Consider the following 17,784-nt stretch of genomic DNA (forward strand, 5'->3'; position numbering starts at 1 on the left):
GTTCAAGGCCCGGAAGAGAAAAAAAAAAAAAAAAAAAAAAAAAAAAAAAAAAAACCCTATTGATTAGATTTCATCTATATGCCAAGCAAAGTTCTAAAGTCTGCCTTTTTTCTTTTTCTCAGAGACAGGGTCTGACACTCCATATAACCGTACTGGTCTGTTACTATGTAAACTAGCCTGGCCTCAAAGTCACAAAAACCTGCCTGCCCCTTTCTCCAAAGTGCTGGGATCAAAGGCATGTGCCACCATGCTTAGCTACATGGGTATTTTTCAAGAATAAAACATGATTGAGAAAGATATCAAGAAATTGTCCTACCTGTGAGGTAAAGGTCAGCCTCTACTCCTTGCAGAACACTGCTCCCAGAACCAGCACACAGGGCCACAACTTTGACTGGGGACCCTTCAAGATAAAGTCAACAAAAGATATCATATAGAGACTTTATAACCCTTTCAGTTTAGTACAATTTGTACTAAGAATCCTAAACCTAATGAGGATTTTACACTGGTATTTTCACCAGTGTATGCATTATGGCTGTTTGTTTTAAAAACAGGCATGGTGGCCAGGCATGGTAGCACATGCCTTTAATCCTAGCACCTGGGAGGCAGAGACAGGCAGATCTCTATGAGATCAAGGCTAGCTGGGTCTACTTAGTGAGTTCCAGGCCAACAGAGGCTACAGGAAGACCCTGCCTCAAAAAAAAAAAAACCAAAAAATTTAATAAAAGCAGACATGATGGCACATGCCTATAATCCCACCATTTGGAAGGCTCAGGCAGGAGGATCACCAGTTTGAGGCCAGCCCTTATAAGAACTTGATCAGAACTAGTGATCCTCCTGGCTGTGCCTCACTCATGATCCTCCTGCCTCAGCTCCACAAGTGCTCAGATTACAGGCATGAGCCATCATGACTAGTTCCAAAAAAGTTACTTAATACAGGCAAACAGATTCACCTTTGGAACTGCAGAGATCATAAGGCAAGGATATCATTCCTTCAAATGCAGCTGCACAAACCCACAAACCTCTGAGTAATAGTAATGCTGCAGCTCTGGGCTTTACCACTGTGCTACTAAGGAAAATCACCTGGGTTCAGACAATGGTGAGAGGTAAATACTATCTCTAGTCCCAGGTGAGAGGCCTGAGGAACTAAAACAGGCAAGTTATTATATAAAGAGGACTACTACAAGTGGATTGGGCACTCCCTTTTTTTAAGATTTACTATGTGTAAGAGTGTTTTGCATGCATGTATGTATGTACACTACATGCATGCCTGGTGTCCAAGGAGGCCAGAAGAGTGTGTTGGATCTTCTGGAACTGGAGTTACAGGCAGTTATGAGCTGCTTGATGTGGGTGATGGGAACTGAACTCAGGTCCTCCACAATAGCAGCAACTGCTCTTAACTGCTAAGCCATCTCTCCAGCCCCCCAGGTTTTTGTTGTTTTTGTTTTGTTTTTGACACTGGGTCTTGCTTTCTAGCCCAGGCTGATAACTTGTAAACCTTCTACCGCTCTACCTCTCAAGTGTTGGAGCACAATCTTCTTTGAGGGGGAAGAGGATCAGGGTCTCATGTAGCCCAGGCTGGCCTAGAACTTGCCACATAGCTGAGAGTGACTTTAAACTTCTAATCCTCCAGCCTTCACCTCCTGAGTGCAAGGATCACAAGCATGAGCCCCTATGCCTCGTTTATCTGGTGCTGGGGATTGAACCCAGGGCTTGTGCACACTAAGCGAACTATCAACTTAGCCACATCCCTAGGCCCATGAAGCTAAATTTCTTTTTTAATTATTTTTATTTTATGTTTCTGAGTGCTTTTGCCTGTAAGTGCATGCAATGCACACAGAGGCCAGAAAAGGGCATCAGATCCCCTGGAACTGGAGTTACAGACAATGCTTAGACACCATGTGGGTGCTGGGAATTGAACCCAGGTCCTCTGCAAGAGCAGTCAGTGCTCTTAACCACTGAGCCATCTTTCCAGGCCTCAAAAATTTTAATACAATATTTATCCTCAAAGCATAAACTTAGCCGGGTGGTGGTGCAGGCCTTTAATCCCAGCACTCAGGAGGGAGGCAGAGGCAGGCAGACCTCTGTGAATTCAAGGCCAGCCTGGTCTACATAGTGAGTTCCAGGCCAGCTGGGGCTATTGGGAGACCCTGTCTCAAAAAAACAAACAAACAAAAAAAAAGTATAAATTCTTCAGGTTAAGAGCACTGGCTGCTCTTCCAGGGAACCTGGGTTTGGATCCTAGCACCCACCTGGCAACTAACAACCATCCATAACTCCAGTTTCAGAGGATCTGATGCCCTCTTCTGGCCTCTGCAGGCACTGTATGCATGTGGTGCACATACATACAGGCAAAACATTCATACACATAAAATTTAGCTTGATGTGGTGGCACATGCCCTTAATCCCAGCACTTGGGAGGCAGAAGCAGGCATATATCTGTCATTCAAGGCCAGATATTCAGGCCAGCTGGGACTACAGGGAGACCCTGTATCAAAAAGACCAATAAGTTAGTTAATTAATTAATTAATTAAAAAATAAAATTTAGTCAGGTGTGGTCTTTAATCCCAGCACTTGGGAGGCAGAGCCAGGCAGACCTGAGTTCAAGGCCAGCCTGGTCTACATAGTGAGTTCCAGGCCAGCTGGGGCTACAGGGAAATGTTGTCTCAAAAAGACCAAAAAAAATAAATAAATAAGGGACTGGACAGATGGTTCAGCAATTAAGAGCACTGGCTGCTCTTACAGAGCACCTGGGTTTGATTCCCAGCACCCATGTGGTGCCTAACAACCATCCTAACTCTAGTTCCAGATGATCTGATGCCCTCTTCTCACCTCTGTGGACATTGCATGACACAGGTGCACTTACATGTAAGCAATACATAAAATAAAAATAATAATTTAAAAAGTATAACCTCTGATAAGTGAAATAACCAACTTTGAAGCTAAAATCCAAAATTTCATTCTTAGTTTTTTTTTTTGGAGTATTTTTGAGGCAGGGTCTCCCTGTAGCCACAGCTGGCCTGGATTCATTATGGAAAGGTGGCTGGCCTCGAACTCAGAAATCCACCTGCTTCTGCCTCCCAAGTACTGAGATTAAAGGCATCTGCCACCATACCCAGCTTATTCTTAGGTTTTTAATAGGAGTCAGTTCAGTCCATTTGCCCAAGATGGGGAGCTCCAGAGTGAGGTGAATATAAAATCTCACCACTGCTGCCCATTTTCTTTGAAAACTAACTCCCAAGAGCTGTTTCAGTTAGTCATCTCTGAACCTCTGTTTCTCACCTATAAAACAGGAGTGATAATACCTCCCCCAGGGTTTAACAGCTGGCATTCACTGTAAAGTGTGGCAGTCACTATATTGTGTCATACAGACCATTTGAACCATCCCTATGAGTCACTTAGGTTTTACTATTAATGTAGTTTTAAGAGATAAGAATACCAGGACACAGAGGAGTTAAATACCTTGTCACAGGAACATACCATATAGGTAGGAGAGATACATCTGAACCCAGGTTGTCTGACTTCAGAATTCATACTCATAAGTACTGTGCCCCCTGCTTTTGCAGTAGAACTCATACTGAGACAGGCCCTCGTTATATAGCACACCCAGCTGCAGCACTGCACTCACTACAGCTGTCTAACAAATGTCTCTTTCTGTTCCTCAAAGCACTAAGAAAAAACAGTAGCTATAAGGCTACAAGTAACTGTACTAGACCACGTAGTTTAGTAAAATCTTACTATAAAATATCACCAGCCTAGGGGCTGAGGATGTAACCCCTGGCAGGACTGCACTGATACCCTCCCTGGGTTGTATTGGGCAATGTGACATATTCTGGACAATCAGTTGAGCAGTAACATATCACTTCCACTCTGTGATTGAAGACCCTCTATTTCCTCTACAACAGTGACCAGTTACTAATTAGTACACTTCCCTGCAGACCTGAGATGAACATGGTAGGACTAGGAAATATATCCCATTGTTTAGTTCAGTGAGATATGTTCCAGTATAACCCAGCTCACTCTGGTTGATAAAAGTAAACCAATTATCTCCCTGAACTGCTAATCCATTCTATCACTTAGATTAACCAAAGCAATACACAGCTATAATCCCAGCACTTGAGAGAGACAAGAAAATCAGGAGTTTAAGGTCTGTGCTATATGACCCCTATGTCAAAAAAAAAGTAAGTAGGGGACTGGAGAGATGGCTCAGCAGTTAAGAGCACTGGCTTCTCTTTCAGAAGGCCTGAGTTTGATTCCCAACATCCATGTGGGGTGGCTCACAACCACCTGTAACTCCAGTTCAAGGGGACCTAACACTTTCTTCTGTGGACACTTGTGTACACACACGCACACACACACACACACACAAAGTAAATGAAGCCAGGCGTGGTGGCACATACCTTTAGTCCCAGCACTTGGGAGGCAGAGGCAGGCGGATCTCTTTGAGTTCAAGGCTAGCCTGGTCTACAAAGTGAGTTCCAGACCAGCTGGGGCTACAGGGAGACCCTGTCTCAAAAACCAGGGGATCTGGTGTCCTCTTCTTGCCTCCATGGGCAATAAAACCAAGAGTCTTAACTTTGTGCAAAGTTAGCAACAGGTATGTTGGGCAATGAAGAAGATGTATTTACCCAAGGTCTTTCCTATTCCAAGAGCTAAGCGAAGATGGGACAGTTTTAGGTGTCTTTTGATTCGCTCTATCATTGTTGCCAGGGAAACAGATTCATCCAGCGTACATAACCGTCCCATGCCAGTATGCAGAAGCAATGGCTGAAGGGAAACAAAAGTTCGAAACATTATTCATCATGAGTCCTAAGAACAATATATGTATAGAACAAACAGTAGAAGCAGAAATCAGGAAGATATACACACCAACCATAAGCTTACTATAGGAAGCTCCAGCTAAAGTCTGGAGCTATAAATCTAGCAAAAATATTCTGACTTCTGGGAGCTCACACCCTTCTAGATGTTTAACTAAATAATCAATGTCTTTAAATTCAAGATAGGTCCGATTGTTACAGGACCACAAAGAATTAACAAACTGGGGGCTGGAGAGATGACTCTGGTTAAACACACTGGCTGCTCTTGCAGAAGACTTGGGTTCAGTTCCCACCACCCACGTGGCAGCTAACAACAATCTGTGACTCCAGTTCCAGAGGAATCCGACACCCTCTTGTGACCTCCTTAGGCACTGCACATCATGGATGCACTTATATACATGAGGGCAATATACTCATACACTTAAATACTTTAAAAATTAAAAACAAAAAACTAGAGATGACTCAACTGGTAGAGTGCTTGCCTAGCATCCATGAGACCCTGGGTTCCATCCCCAGCACTAAATAAATTGGGCTTGATGGAATATGCCTGTAAGTCCAGTATTTGGGAGGTAGAGGCAGGAGGATCCAGTCAAGGTCACCCTCAGCTACACAGCATGTTGGGGGCCACCCAAACCTTGTCTTCCATCACTTGGGATACTTGTATTCTCAGTGGGCATCTACGGGGGGGATCGCCAGCCCCCAGTCCTTCCCTGTCACACACTTTGCACGGCAGCCCTACTAGCTTCTGCTACCACATCTGCCTTCACAGCATGCTCCCACTTTTGAGACCATATCTCAGAAAATAAAAGGAAAAGATATTTGTATATATTAGAAATACTTACAAATGGCAAATGTCCAAAAAGTAGTTGTAAATATGGATGTTTTGATTGTTTTTAAATCTTAGAGAGCATTTTGAGCCAGAAAGTAACACAATCATCAGTATGTGAATGGCTATCAAGTTAAAGGAGCAAATGAAATGGGGGATACTAATAAATATTCATGTCTAAAACCCCAAAGAAGTACCAGCACTTTCCTAGTCCAAAAATATCTCCTTTTTCAGTAAAATTTCCAACACAGCCATGTCCTCACCGTTACTTTTCTATTTGTGTGTGTGTGTCTGTCTGTCTGTCTGTCTGTCCATTGGGAGGGCTTCACATGTGAGGCAAACATAATATCACACCCCCAGCCCTCTCTGTATTGCTTTGAGCCATTCATATATATAGTACATATTTATATAGCTGGGCATGGTGGCATACACCTATAATCCCAAAACATGGAGATAGGAGCAGGTGGATCTGAGTTCAAGGCCAGCTTGGTCTACACAGCCAGTTCCAGGTCAGCCAAGGCTGTAATGTTTTCAATTTATTATTTGAGTATGTATTTGTGATGTGTGTGTGTGAGGGCACAAGCATGCCAATGGCTCCCATGTGGAGGCCCAAGGACAACTTCTGGAAGTCAGTTTTCTTCTTCCCTGGGTTCCATGGATCAAACTCAGGTTGCCAGCTTATACCACAAGCACTTTTACCTTCTGAGCCATCTCACTGACCCTTGATGATCTTTTGATTTAACAGGGTTTTTTTTTGGGGGGGGAGGTTCTTTTTGAGACAGGGTCTCCCTGTAGCCCCAGCTGTCCTGGAACTCACTATGTAGACCAGGCTGGCATTGAACTCACAGAGATCGGTCTGCCTCTGCCTCAGTGCTGGGATTAAAGGCGTGCGCCACCATGCCCAGCCTGATTTAACAGTTTACAAATGAATTTGCAGAACAAAAATGAGTAATGCAATTCACGAAAGTGTATACATTAAATATGTGAAGTTGTTTCTTTAGCAATTATACATCAATATAGCGGTTAAAAATGCACAGTAATGTAAGACCAAATATAAAATACTTATATTACCTTCTCCAGTGACAGAATTTCAGTTTTCTGATAAAGTTGATTGTTTTTGGAAAGGAAAGCCACCACCTGCATTAGAGCCTTCTGAGTGCAGTTCACACTGATCCGTGTTTGTTCCTCATCATCAAACCTAGGGAAAAAAAAAAATCACTTGCTAGATTAATATGAAACTAAAGATTTGACCAACAGAACTTGTTTAAACCCAAACCAATACATCTTCTAGAACACTTCTCAAACTATAGCATGCTGGGGCTGGAGAACTGGCTCAGCTGGCTTTGCCCAATAAACTCGTTAGGATTCTTTTTTTAAAAAAAAAAAAACAGAGCTAGTGGAAACCTTCATTATTTTATTTCACCAAAGTTGACTCCATGTTGGCAAATCCTTTGGTCTTTGATTTCTTATTCCTATTTTTCCCCCTTAAACTTCATTGCATATATATTTTTATGTAATCTGCTTCAAGTTATTTCTGGAAAAATGTGTTAAAAATTGCCTCTCTTTGGAATAATAAAAAAACTTGAGAAAATAGCATATTATATATAACAGCATATACAGAGTGTTTATTTTTCAGAAACCATATTCCCAGTCGATAGGAATAAAAACCTAAATCCGGGGCTGGAGAGATGGCTCAGCAGTTAAGAATCTCTGTCTGCGGCACTGCCCGACGCAGGTGCACTCATATACATGCAGGCAATACACTCATACACATAAAATAATAAATAAAATGTTTTTTAAAAAATTGCTTCTCTTTGGAATAGTAAAAAAATTAATAACATAAAAAAAACAAAAATAAGCTAAAATAAAATTTAAAAAAAAAGAGCACTGGCTACCCTTGCAGAAAACCCAGGTTATGTTCCCAGCAACCACATGGTGGCTAGCAATCATCCATAACTTCAGTTCTAAGGGATCTGCCTTTTTCCGACCTCCTCTGGCCTTACATGACACAAGTGCACTTACATACATGCAGGCAACCCAGATACACATACATAAAATTAAAAAAAAAAAAAATGTAGCATGCCAGAATCACCTGACATCTTAAAACTTCTACTTTCTCCAGGCTGGAGAGATAGCTCAGCAGTTAAGAATACTGGCTGTTCTTGCAGAGGACCTGGGTTTGAATCGTAGCACCCACATGGCAGCTAACAACTGTCTCTAACTCCAGTTCCAGGGGATCCAACAGTCTCTTCTGTCCTCTGGGCATATTGCATGACACAGGTGCACTTACCTACATGCAGGCAATACATGCATACACATAAAATAATAAAAATTGAAAAAAAAAAAAAAACTACTACTTTCTCAGCCAGGGTGGTGGCACGAACCTTTAATCCCAGCACTCAGAAAGCAGAGGCTGAGACAAGCAGAGCTCATATCTATGAGACTGAGGCCAGCCTGGTCTACATAGCTAGTCCCAGATCAGTTGGGGCTATAGGGAGATTCTATCTCAAAACGCCAAAATTTCTTTAAAAAAAAATGGGACTGGAGAGATGGCTCAGCAGAGGATCTAAGTTCAATTCCCAGCACCCACATGGCAGCTAACAACAGTCTGTAACTCCAGTTCCAGGGAATCCAATGCCCTCTTCTGACCTTTGAGGGCATTGTGCAACACGGGTGTACTTACATACATGAAGGCAATACACTCATACACTTAAAATAAAAATGAATAAAATATTTTCTTAAAAAAAGAAAGCCTTGTGCTTAGATACTTATTTCTAGACAGCAATGGGTGCAGTTACATACATTCAGGGAAAACACTTATACACATAAGATAAATTAATCAGAAAAAATGATTATCTGGCCAGGTATGGTAGCACAAGTCTGTAATGCCAGCACTTGGGAGGTAGAGACAAGATCAGGAGTTAGAAGCCCGCCTGGGTTACGAGACTCAGGCTGTCTCAAAAACAAACAAACAAAAAAGTTATCTAGATAGCACATTTATCAACATTGGAATCACATGAAGCTCTGAAAGAGAAAAAAAGCAATGCCTTGTTGCCAGTCTAATGGAGAAATCCACTATAATATGGAAAAACAAGTGAACTAAAAAGTCCAATAGTAATTAACTTTGTGAAGTTGTATATCCTGTGAGCTTTTAATCTCCTTTTCCACATTAATTATATCTAATAATAAATGCATAGAGCAATTAAATTGAAAAAAACATCTATCAGGAAGAGGAATATATAAAGAAATTACAGTGAAGATACAGCTTAGTGGTAGAGTGCTTGCCTAGCATACACAGTGCCCAGTACTTAAAGAAAAAAATATCAAGCTGCTTTACTAGGTGGTGCATGACCAGAATTCCAGCACTCAAAAGGCTGAAGAAAAAGGATCACAAGTTCAAGGACAGCCTGAACTATACAGCAGGATCTTATCTCAAAAAAAAAAAAAAAAAACAAAACAAAACTATATAACATAGTAAGTTGAAATAATACATAGCAAGTTAATTTATTTTTATGTGTATGAGTGTTACACCTGAATGTAAGTGCACCTGCATCACGCAGAGTGCCCACAGAGGACAGAACAGAGCATGAGATCCTCTGGAACAGGAGTTATGGACAGTCGTTAGCTGCCACGTGGGTACTGGGATTCAAACCAAGGTCGTCTATAAGAGCAGTCAGTGCTCTTAATGGCTGAGCCATCCCTCCAGCCCCAGTGGTTTCTGAGACAGGTCTCCCTGTAGCCCCAGCCAGCCTGGAACTTGCTATGTAGACCAGACTGGCCTCAATCTCAGGGATCTCCTGCCTCTGCCTCTCAAATACTGGGATTAAAGGTACATCATGCCTGGTTACCTATGTGTATTTTTAAACATTTATTTATTTTTTTTAATATTTTCTTATTTTATGTGTATAAGTGTACTGCCTACATGTATGTAAGTGCACCCATGTTGTGCAAAGCCTGTGGAGGCCAGAAGGGGGTGTGGGATTCCCTGGAGCTATGGACAGTTGTTAGCTACCATGTGTGCTAGGAATCGAACCCGGGTCCTCTGGAAGAACAGCAAGTGTTCTTAATCACTGAGCTATCTCTCCGGCTCCACATTTTTTTTTTAAGATTAAATCTTAAGAGAATTTCTTTATTTGCTTATTTTTATTTTATGTGTATGAGCATTTTGCCTACATGTCTGTATGTATACCACATGTGTATCTGGTACCCCAGAAGCCAGAAGAGGGCCTCAGATCCCCTGGAATTAGAGTTACAGATGGTTATTAGCTGTCATGTGGGTGCTTAGAACTGAACCCTGGTTTTTTAAAAAAATATTATTTTTTTAAATTTATGTGTACGAGTGTATTGCCTGCATTTAAGTGCATCTGTGTGGTACAAAGCCTGTGGGTCAGAAGAGGGTGTCAGATTCCCCTAGAACTGGAGTTATAGATGGTTCTTAACCAAGTGGATATTGGGAATTGAACCTGGTTCCTCTGCAAGAGTAGCCAGTGCTCTTAACCACTGAGCCATCTCTGCAGTCCCACTAAATAGCAATTTTAAAAATAGCTCTTAATATACGTAAATGGAAAAATCTCAGTGAGACATTATGGTGCATGGTTTTTTAAAATATTTTATTTATTATTTTATGTGTATGAGTGTATTGCCTGCATGTACGTGAGTGCATCCGTGTCGTGCAATGCCATGGAGGTCAGAAGGGGGCTTTGGATTCCCCTGGAACTGGAGTTAAGGACAGTTCGTAGCCACCATGTGGGTGCTGGGAATCAAACCTGGATCCTCTGCAAGAACAGTCAGTGCTCTTAACCACTGAGCCATCTCTCCAGCCCCTATGGTACATGTTTTTAATCCCAGCACTTGGAAAGCAGAGGTAGGCAGATCTCTGTAAGATCAAGGCCAGCCTGGTCTACATAGTGATGTTCCCATGCTGGGATGTGTACTATCCTTTCCCTAAGCCTTTCTGTTGGCATCCATGTTTAAATATGTGTTAAAATCTTTGTAATAAACTCCAACTCTGCTAAAAAGGAAAAAACAATAGAGCCAGTGTAGTGACACACTTGTTAACCCAGCACTTGGGAGGCAGAGGCAGGAGGATCATGAGTTTGAAGTCAACCTGGCTCTAACATTAAAACCCTGTCTCAAATAAAAACTAAAACTAAAACAAAACAAGAGAAGGAGCCAGTGAAGTGGCTCAGTGGGTAAAGGTGCTTTCTACCAAGTCTGAGGACCCCAGGAACCTACACAGAAGGTCAGAACTAACTCCCCTAAGTTGTCCTCTGATCTCCACATGCACACAATGGCACGCACATGCTTATACAAACACACAAAATAAATAAATGAGTGTAAAAATAAATAAAATTTAAAACCCAGAGAAATATATACACTATACCTAGCAGAAAAAGAAGTGACAGAAACATCTCCAATTCCTTTCAGTGCAGATGTGACTTTGTGCAGGTCTTGGGTGTGGTTAACACTGAATTCTACTCGGTGAGTTCCCTCTGTTGGGTAGTTGGGAGCTTTGGAAGGGTGTATGGGCCTGGAAGAACAAGTTCCTAGAGAAAAAAAAAATTGTGAGGAAATCAAGGTTTTTTTTGGTGTATTTTAAAACCAAAGAGATAAACTACTATAAGCAATTTTGGGGTTTTTTTTTGTTTTTTTTGGCGGGGGGGGGGGTCTTTTTGAGACAGGGTCTCCCTAGCCCCAACTGGCCTTGAACTCACAGAGATCCACCTGTGTCTGCCTCCCAAGTGCTGGAATTAAAGTGCTGGGATTAAAGTCAAGTGCCTCCACACCTGGCAGTATAAGGAAGTTCACAAGAACTATCTCTTGGAATTCATTGTCAAGTTTAGATATATGAACACATTCACTGCTAGTCCCCATAGTCTAAGGAATTGGTGGGGACATAAAAAAATCAAATTCATTTTCAGAATTATCCTTCGGAAGACACCTTGAACAAGACTGACTTGCTGATTTTTTTATAAAGTGACTGTCTACTGCTTGGTCAATCTATTCATGTAAAAGCACAGTATAGGTCACAATTTTTTTTTTTTTTTTTTTTTTGGTCTTTTTGTAACCGGGTCTTCCTGTAGCCCCATATGACTTGCAACTAAATATGTGGACCAGGGACGGCTGGCCTTGAATTCAGAGAGATCTGCCTGCCTCTCTGTCTCCCGCGGGCTGGGAGGCATGCACCACCACACCTTTCTTAGGTCACGAATATTAATAATCTGTTAAGCGCATTGAGACCATGTCATCATAAAAGCTTAAGCCCCAAATAAGCACTAAAATGTGTTAATTTGTTCACTGTGTTTGGCCTAAGTAAGCATTCAATGATATCTTGATGCTATGCTGGGTATGATGGGCATGCAAAAAAACCTTGAGTTTGAGGTCAGCCTGGAATACAAAATGAGACCCTGTCTGGGTCTGGAGGTGAGGGGGAACACAATGGAGCTGGTGAGATGGTTCATAGGTACAGTCATTTGCCTCATAAGCCTGATGAGTTTGAGTCCAGGAACCCACATGGTGAAAGGAGAGAACAAACTCCTGAAAGTTGTCCTCTGACTTCTCATGCATGCATCCTGGCACTCAACGCACCTGCATTCACACACACAAATAACTAAAATTCAAAACAAAAAAAAAGAAAAGAAAAAAATCTCGATGGCTATTCAACTAACATAACAAGCATATTCTGAAGAGGCCTGAGCTTTCATTTGAACAGTTTTGAGTGACTGGGGTGCTAGCACTGTGTCACGTGACTGAGGAATTGTGAACCTCAGTCTAGCAATGAAGATTTAGGTTCTTATACATTGAGAGGAACAGGTCATCATTCCCCATGTAGAGAGCTCAAGGACAGCCTGAGCTACATGAGATCCTGCCTCAAAAAGACCTGTCTATTTTTCTTTTTCTTTTTTGGGGGGTGAGGGAGAGGTTGGAAGGAGACAGTCTCACTATGTAGCCTAGGCTGGCCTCAAACTCAGTCTCCTGCCTTAGCTTCCTGAAAGCTCTGATTATAGGACTTTGTGTTAAAAGCTTATACCACAAAGCCTAATTACAATGTCATGTTTCTTTTTAATTTTTTTTATGTATATGAGCATATTACCTGCATGTATGTAAGTGCACTGGTGTCATGCAATCCTCACAGAGGTCAGAAGAGGGTATCAGATTCCCCAGTAACTGGAGTCATGGACAGTTGTTAGCTGCCATGTGGATGCTGGGAAGTGAATCTAGGTCCTCTACAAGAGCAGCAAGTGCTCTTAATCACTAGTCATTTCTCCAGCCCAACAATATTTCATTTTTCAAATGCAATTTAATTAACAGATTTCAGCAGTATTATTTTTATTTTTTTATTTTTTTGGTCTTTTTGAGACAGGGTCTCCCTGTAGCCCCAGCTGTCCTGGAACTCACAAAGATCCACCTGCCTCTGCCTCCCAAGTGCTGAGATCAAAGGTGCATGCCACCAAACCCAGTTCACTTTTTATTTTTACTTTAGGTATATGAGTATTTTGCCTGCATGTAAGTGCCCCCTTATGTGCAATGTCCATGGAGGTCAGAAGAGGACATTGGATTGCCTGGAACTTGAGTTAAGGATGGTTGTTAGCCACCATGTGGGTGCTGGGAACACAAACTGGGTCCTCTGCCAAGAGCAGCCAGTGCTCTTAATTGCTAAGCCATCTCTCCAGTCCCAAACAAGAAATACTATTTTTAATATAATATATAAAAATAGAATAAACTAGCTGGGCATGGTGATGCATGCCTTTAATCCCAGCACACAGAAGGCAGAGGCAGGTGGACCTCTGTGAGTTCAAGGCCAGCCTGGTCTTCATAGTGAGTTCCAAGACAGCTGGTTACAGGGAGACCTTGTCTCAAAAAGACCAAAAAAAAAAGAGAGAGAGAGAATAAACTATTGCCCCTATTATTAGGAAGACATTCTAAACTTTCAAAGTATTTGGGGAGATCATTAAATATGAAAGAACAAGAGGCTTCTCACCAAGTCCTTTGGCCAACCAGTTGTTGACACCTTGGGGTGCGGCGTCATAGGCTGTGTGAGGAGAGTAGATGCCAACTCTGTTCTCCAGTGCCCGGATCACCAGACGCTCTTTCCAGGTTTTCCAGGTTATATGTTTCATGGGTCGGAAAATAGGTGGGTGGTAGGAAAGAATGAGATCTGCCTTCTTTTGTAGAGCCTCCTCCATGACTGCCTCAGTCAAGTCATTGGTCAGGAAGAGTGTGTTTACAGTATGTGGAGGGCTTGGTTCTACCAGTAATCCCACATTGTCCCAACTCTCAGCAAACGAGAGGGATGCAAAGTCATTCAAGGAGGAAAGGAGAGCCTTCAGATCCATGAAGGAACGGGAAGAACTACAGATCCAGGATTGGGCAAGCCGCACTTTTGTGGGGACCAGGTGCACAGATAGCAACATAAAGAAGCCAGGTAAAACTGAAACAGGAAGAGGGAAGACATGTACACTGGGATGGTGAGGCTTCAAAGCATATTAGCAAAAAAGCTGTCACCACATAGACAAGTTTGAATAATGGCTCTGCCACTTTAGAGCACTTTGAGCTCAGCTGAGTCATTTACTTTCTCGTGTACAAAACAGATATACTACAACCTTCCTCACAGCCATTGAAAGAAGCAAATTGTTACTCTATGACCTGCAAAGCCTGACACAATATAAATGTTCATCCCCTCTTCTCCCACCCTCCCCACACCACTAATACTCTCCCCACCTTTGTTTCAACTCTCTACCCTCTTGGCTCTCAAAAACATTGCCCTTCCTAAGCCAGGCGCCCAGCACTTGAGAGGCAGAAGCAGGCAGAGCTCTGTGAGTTCGAGGCCAGCCTGGTCCACACAGCAAGTTCCAGAATAGCTGAGGCTACAGGGAGACCGTGTCTCAAAAATACAAAGAAACAAAAAATAACCCTTTCTTTCAAGCTTAAAATTCCCAAACAGAGCTTTACTTGACAGATCTTCCTTTTAGTGCCCTTCCTTCATATTCCTGGACTCAAATTCTTGTTTTATAATTCTGCTGATCTTCCTCCCTCCATAAGCTAAAGCTACTGGAGAATAGGAATTGCTGTTAATAAATTTTATCACCAGCATAGGCCAGCACTACAGACTGGACTTACTGTTCAGACCAGCCCAGTTTCCGTCCCCCAAGCAGCAGCTTCCTCCCTATGAAAGCAGAAACTGGAGTTAAGATGGTATAAGGTCATCCTCACATATGCAGTCAGTTCAAGGCCAGCCTGGGTTACATAAGACCCTGCCTCAAACAAACCAGGTTTAAAATAAGGGCTTAATCACAAGCAAGAAGTTAGACAACAAATTAGGGAAGGTAGATAAAAGGCCGTAATTTAGGGAATTAGTCCTACTGTCTCACTCTACCTTAGGGGCTGCTACATAATAAGAACTTAGCAGCATAGGGAAGGTACTAGATAGGTTATAAGACATGACACCTCCCCAATACAGAGGCACCTGTGATCTATCTAACACACACACACACACACACACACACACACACACACACACATATAGTGTGGTGCTGAATGTGTGATTTGAGAGAAAATAGATTTGAATGAAAGAGGTTGTGTTTGTATCAGCCAGCTATCAAGGAAACTGATGTACCTTGTGACTTTGTTATTCAATGAATTCTCATATTATACATGGACACAGATCTGTTCATCTGTTTCTTTCACAGTGTGCTCACAATACGGATACTTATATTTAAAATATTACTTGAAATATGGGGCCTCCTGAAACCATGTCAGGTCTTGATAGGCCCTCACTCTCCAATTCCCACCCTTATACTTACTACATTCTCCAGACTCATACATTTGGCAGACTTGAAAATGAAACAGCCCTAGTGGAGAGCCATGCCAGTTTGGAGTTATAGACTGGACAGTTACAGTTCAAAGGCATTTGGAAACACCACTGGTAGAACACTTCCATTTCAAAGATTAGGAAACTAAGTGTCTCCATAACTTGAAGCCATTTAGTAACAATGGGAAACCATCCAATGATGGTTAATGACACTGACTCAGCCAGGCACGGTGGCTCATGTCTGTAATCCCTGAACTCAGAAGGCTGAGGCAGGACTGTTATTATTTGTGGTAGTTCATTGCCAGCCTGAGCTACACAGTGAGTCTCAGGTCAACTTGAGCTACCATGCAAAATGCTACCTCAAGTCAGACTGAATCCCAGAGACACATCTGTATACAGGTTATAACCTCAAGCAAATTAGCCTCTAGTTTTTTTTTTTGGGAGGGAGGGGTTGTTTTTGGTTTTTTGTTATTTTTGTCTTTTTGAGACAGGGCCTCCCTTGTAGCCCTACCTAGTACCAGGCTGGCCTTGAACTCACAGAGATCCACCTGCCTCTGCCTCCTGAGAGCTGTGGTAAAGGCCAGCACCACCACACCCAGCTTAGTTTCTCCCTCTAAAGAAAGTCAAAATGGAAGCCAGGAGTGGTGGTGCAGGCCTGTAATCCCAGCACTGAAGAGGCAGAGACAGGAGGATCTCTGTGAGTTCAAGGCCAGCCTGGTCTACATAGTGAGTTCCAGGACTGATGGGGCTGCAGGGAGATCCTGTTTCAAAAAGACCAAAAACTTAGTAAGTTATAATGGGGGCTGGAGAGATGACTCAGCGATTAAGAGAAGGCAAAATATACATGCAGGCAAAACACTTACATACATTAAATAAATAAGTAAAGTTATAAAGGCCAGCTCATAATGTTCTGAGATTTAAACACAAAGCAAGGAATAACGCCTGTCCCTCCCGGCACTCTTTGCTGTTTTAAATAGCATTAGAGCCCTCTTTACACTTGCATACCGCTCCCTCTACTTTCACTTCTGCAGCACGCGAGGCTTTTTCCAGGACAGTGAAGGGCCAGGTGGCACAGCCATCAGTCCTTGAGTCAGGATCCTCGCCGTCGGCAGGCAGAGTTTTCCTCCGCAGCCTCCCTTTCTGTTCTCTTTTCCATGGCACCTCACAATCACCACAGCCTGCCCTGAAGTGCACCCAAAGACAAAATATCCAAAGAGCTTTACTACTCACCAGTCCAAGAAACCCTTTTAAAACGTCACTTCCGCCCTTCCCTGAAGCTTTCGGCATTGGAGGAAGGAGGTGGCGGAAGTGGTCCTGTGCATTTTGCTTCCGACTCGGGAGGCCTGCTGGGAGGTTGCCTTGCGGTGTTGGGTTCTGCTCTTGTAATAGTTTCACCGTCAGATGTGCGGCCGGGAGTGAGTTTCGCGGCTTCGCAAGTCTCAGGGGCTCCGGCGTGCTGAGCGGGGTGGGACTGGGGCGAAGAAGTGAGGGGCGCTTCTGAAGGGTCCCACGCTCGGCCCCCGGGGGTGCGCAGAAACCGTAATTTTGAACCCACAGCTACGCAAGCATCTGCGACTGAATTTTTCTGTTTGTGCGACGGCGGTGCTATCCTGTGAGTAGAGTGGACTGACAGCATGTATTCGTCCATTTCTCGAAGGCTTGCCGCGCTCCACGTTGGCGCGCTTTTCTTTCTTGAGAACCAGTGAACTTTCAGACTGGGGAGGTTTTTTTCTGGAACGTCACAGTGAACAATGTGTGTGCTGTTATTAGTGACTACTACGGGGAAAAGAAAATAGGGAGAGGGAGGGCCTAGGGGTAAAGTGATTTTTTTTTTTAATCGTATGAACAAAGACTTTGAAGTGCGGAAATTAATTTTACAGATGTCTTGAGGTAAACTAAGTTCCAGGCAAAGCGAACTCTAGTTCCTAGATCAGAAAGTGGAAATATGCTTGGCTTGGCCCGTTTGCAAAGGCGGTCTGGAAGCAAAGTGAGCAAAGTAGGGAACTGGGGGTGGGGAGGTTGGCTACCTGAATAGGATCTCATAACTTCCATTATTTTTATTTAAAAGATGCTATGCTAAGCTTTTGGGTTTAAATATACAGTAAAGATGAGAAGGTATGAATGGAGAAGAGAGTAAAATAAACTTTTCTTTTAGGAATAGAAATTTGTCTTTGAGCTTTGCTCTGTAAAACTTGGAGAAATTAAATAGTACTTCCAGAAACTATCAAGAAGGAAAATGGTAAGTGTTGTAGAATTCTTTTAAATGTTTTTAGTTATAAATAATTTTTAAACAGACTAGGTGCTGGATAATGTAGCTCAGTGGTGGAGTTCTT

General features: G+C 42.6%; 2 protein-coding genes across 9 annotated transcripts in view; one reads left to right on the plus strand and one right to left on the minus strand.

Moving 5' to 3' along the window:
- The window catches only part of Nif3l1 (NGG1 interacting factor 3 like 1), a 21,398-nt gene extending 4,612 nt beyond the window's left edge, over positions 1-16,786 (minus strand). The window contains exons 1-7 of one of the 4 annotated variants that reach the window (XR_003849549.1): positions 16,457-16,656; positions 14,761-14,806; positions 13,622-14,071; positions 11,024-11,186; positions 6,712-6,838; positions 4,626-4,764; positions 317-400 (exon numbers count right to left, since the gene is read on the minus strand). Coding sequence is in view for 3 of the 4 variants with exons in the window: in XM_008833213.3 (XP_008831435.1) it covers positions 317-400; positions 4,626-4,764; positions 6,712-6,838; positions 11,024-11,186; positions 13,622-14,054 (946 nt within the window). In the remaining variant the exon portion in view is untranslated. Of the gene's footprint in view, positions 1-316; positions 401-4,625; positions 4,765-6,711; positions 6,839-11,023; positions 11,187-13,621; positions 14,072-14,760; positions 14,807-16,456; positions 16,657-16,681 lie in introns of those variants that run through there. The other 3 variants (XM_008833213.3, XM_008833234.3, XM_008833243.3) reach the window with 3 other exon arrangements.
- Ppil3 (peptidylprolyl isomerase like 3) overlaps positions 16,773-17,784 on the plus strand; it is a 13,593-nt gene continuing 12,581 nt past the window's right edge. Inside the window, exons 1-2 of one of the 5 annotated variants that reach the window (XM_029563540.1) lie at positions 16,773-16,866; positions 17,607-17,690. In XM_029563540.1, the coding sequence (XP_029419400.1) occupies positions 17,688-17,690 (3 nt within the window). In that variant the 5' untranslated portion in view covers positions 16,773-16,866; positions 17,607-17,687. The other 4 variants (XM_008833179.3, XM_008833186.3, XM_008833195.2 and 1 more) reach the window with 4 other exon arrangements.

The sequence above is a fragment of the Nannospalax galili genome, unplaced genomic scaffold (assembly GCF_000622305.1).
Source record: "Nannospalax galili isolate Female #2095 unplaced genomic scaffold, S.galili_v1.0 scaffold610, whole genome shotgun sequence".
NCBI classification, from domain to species: Eukaryota; Metazoa; Chordata; class Mammalia; order Rodentia; family Spalacidae; genus Nannospalax; species Nannospalax galili.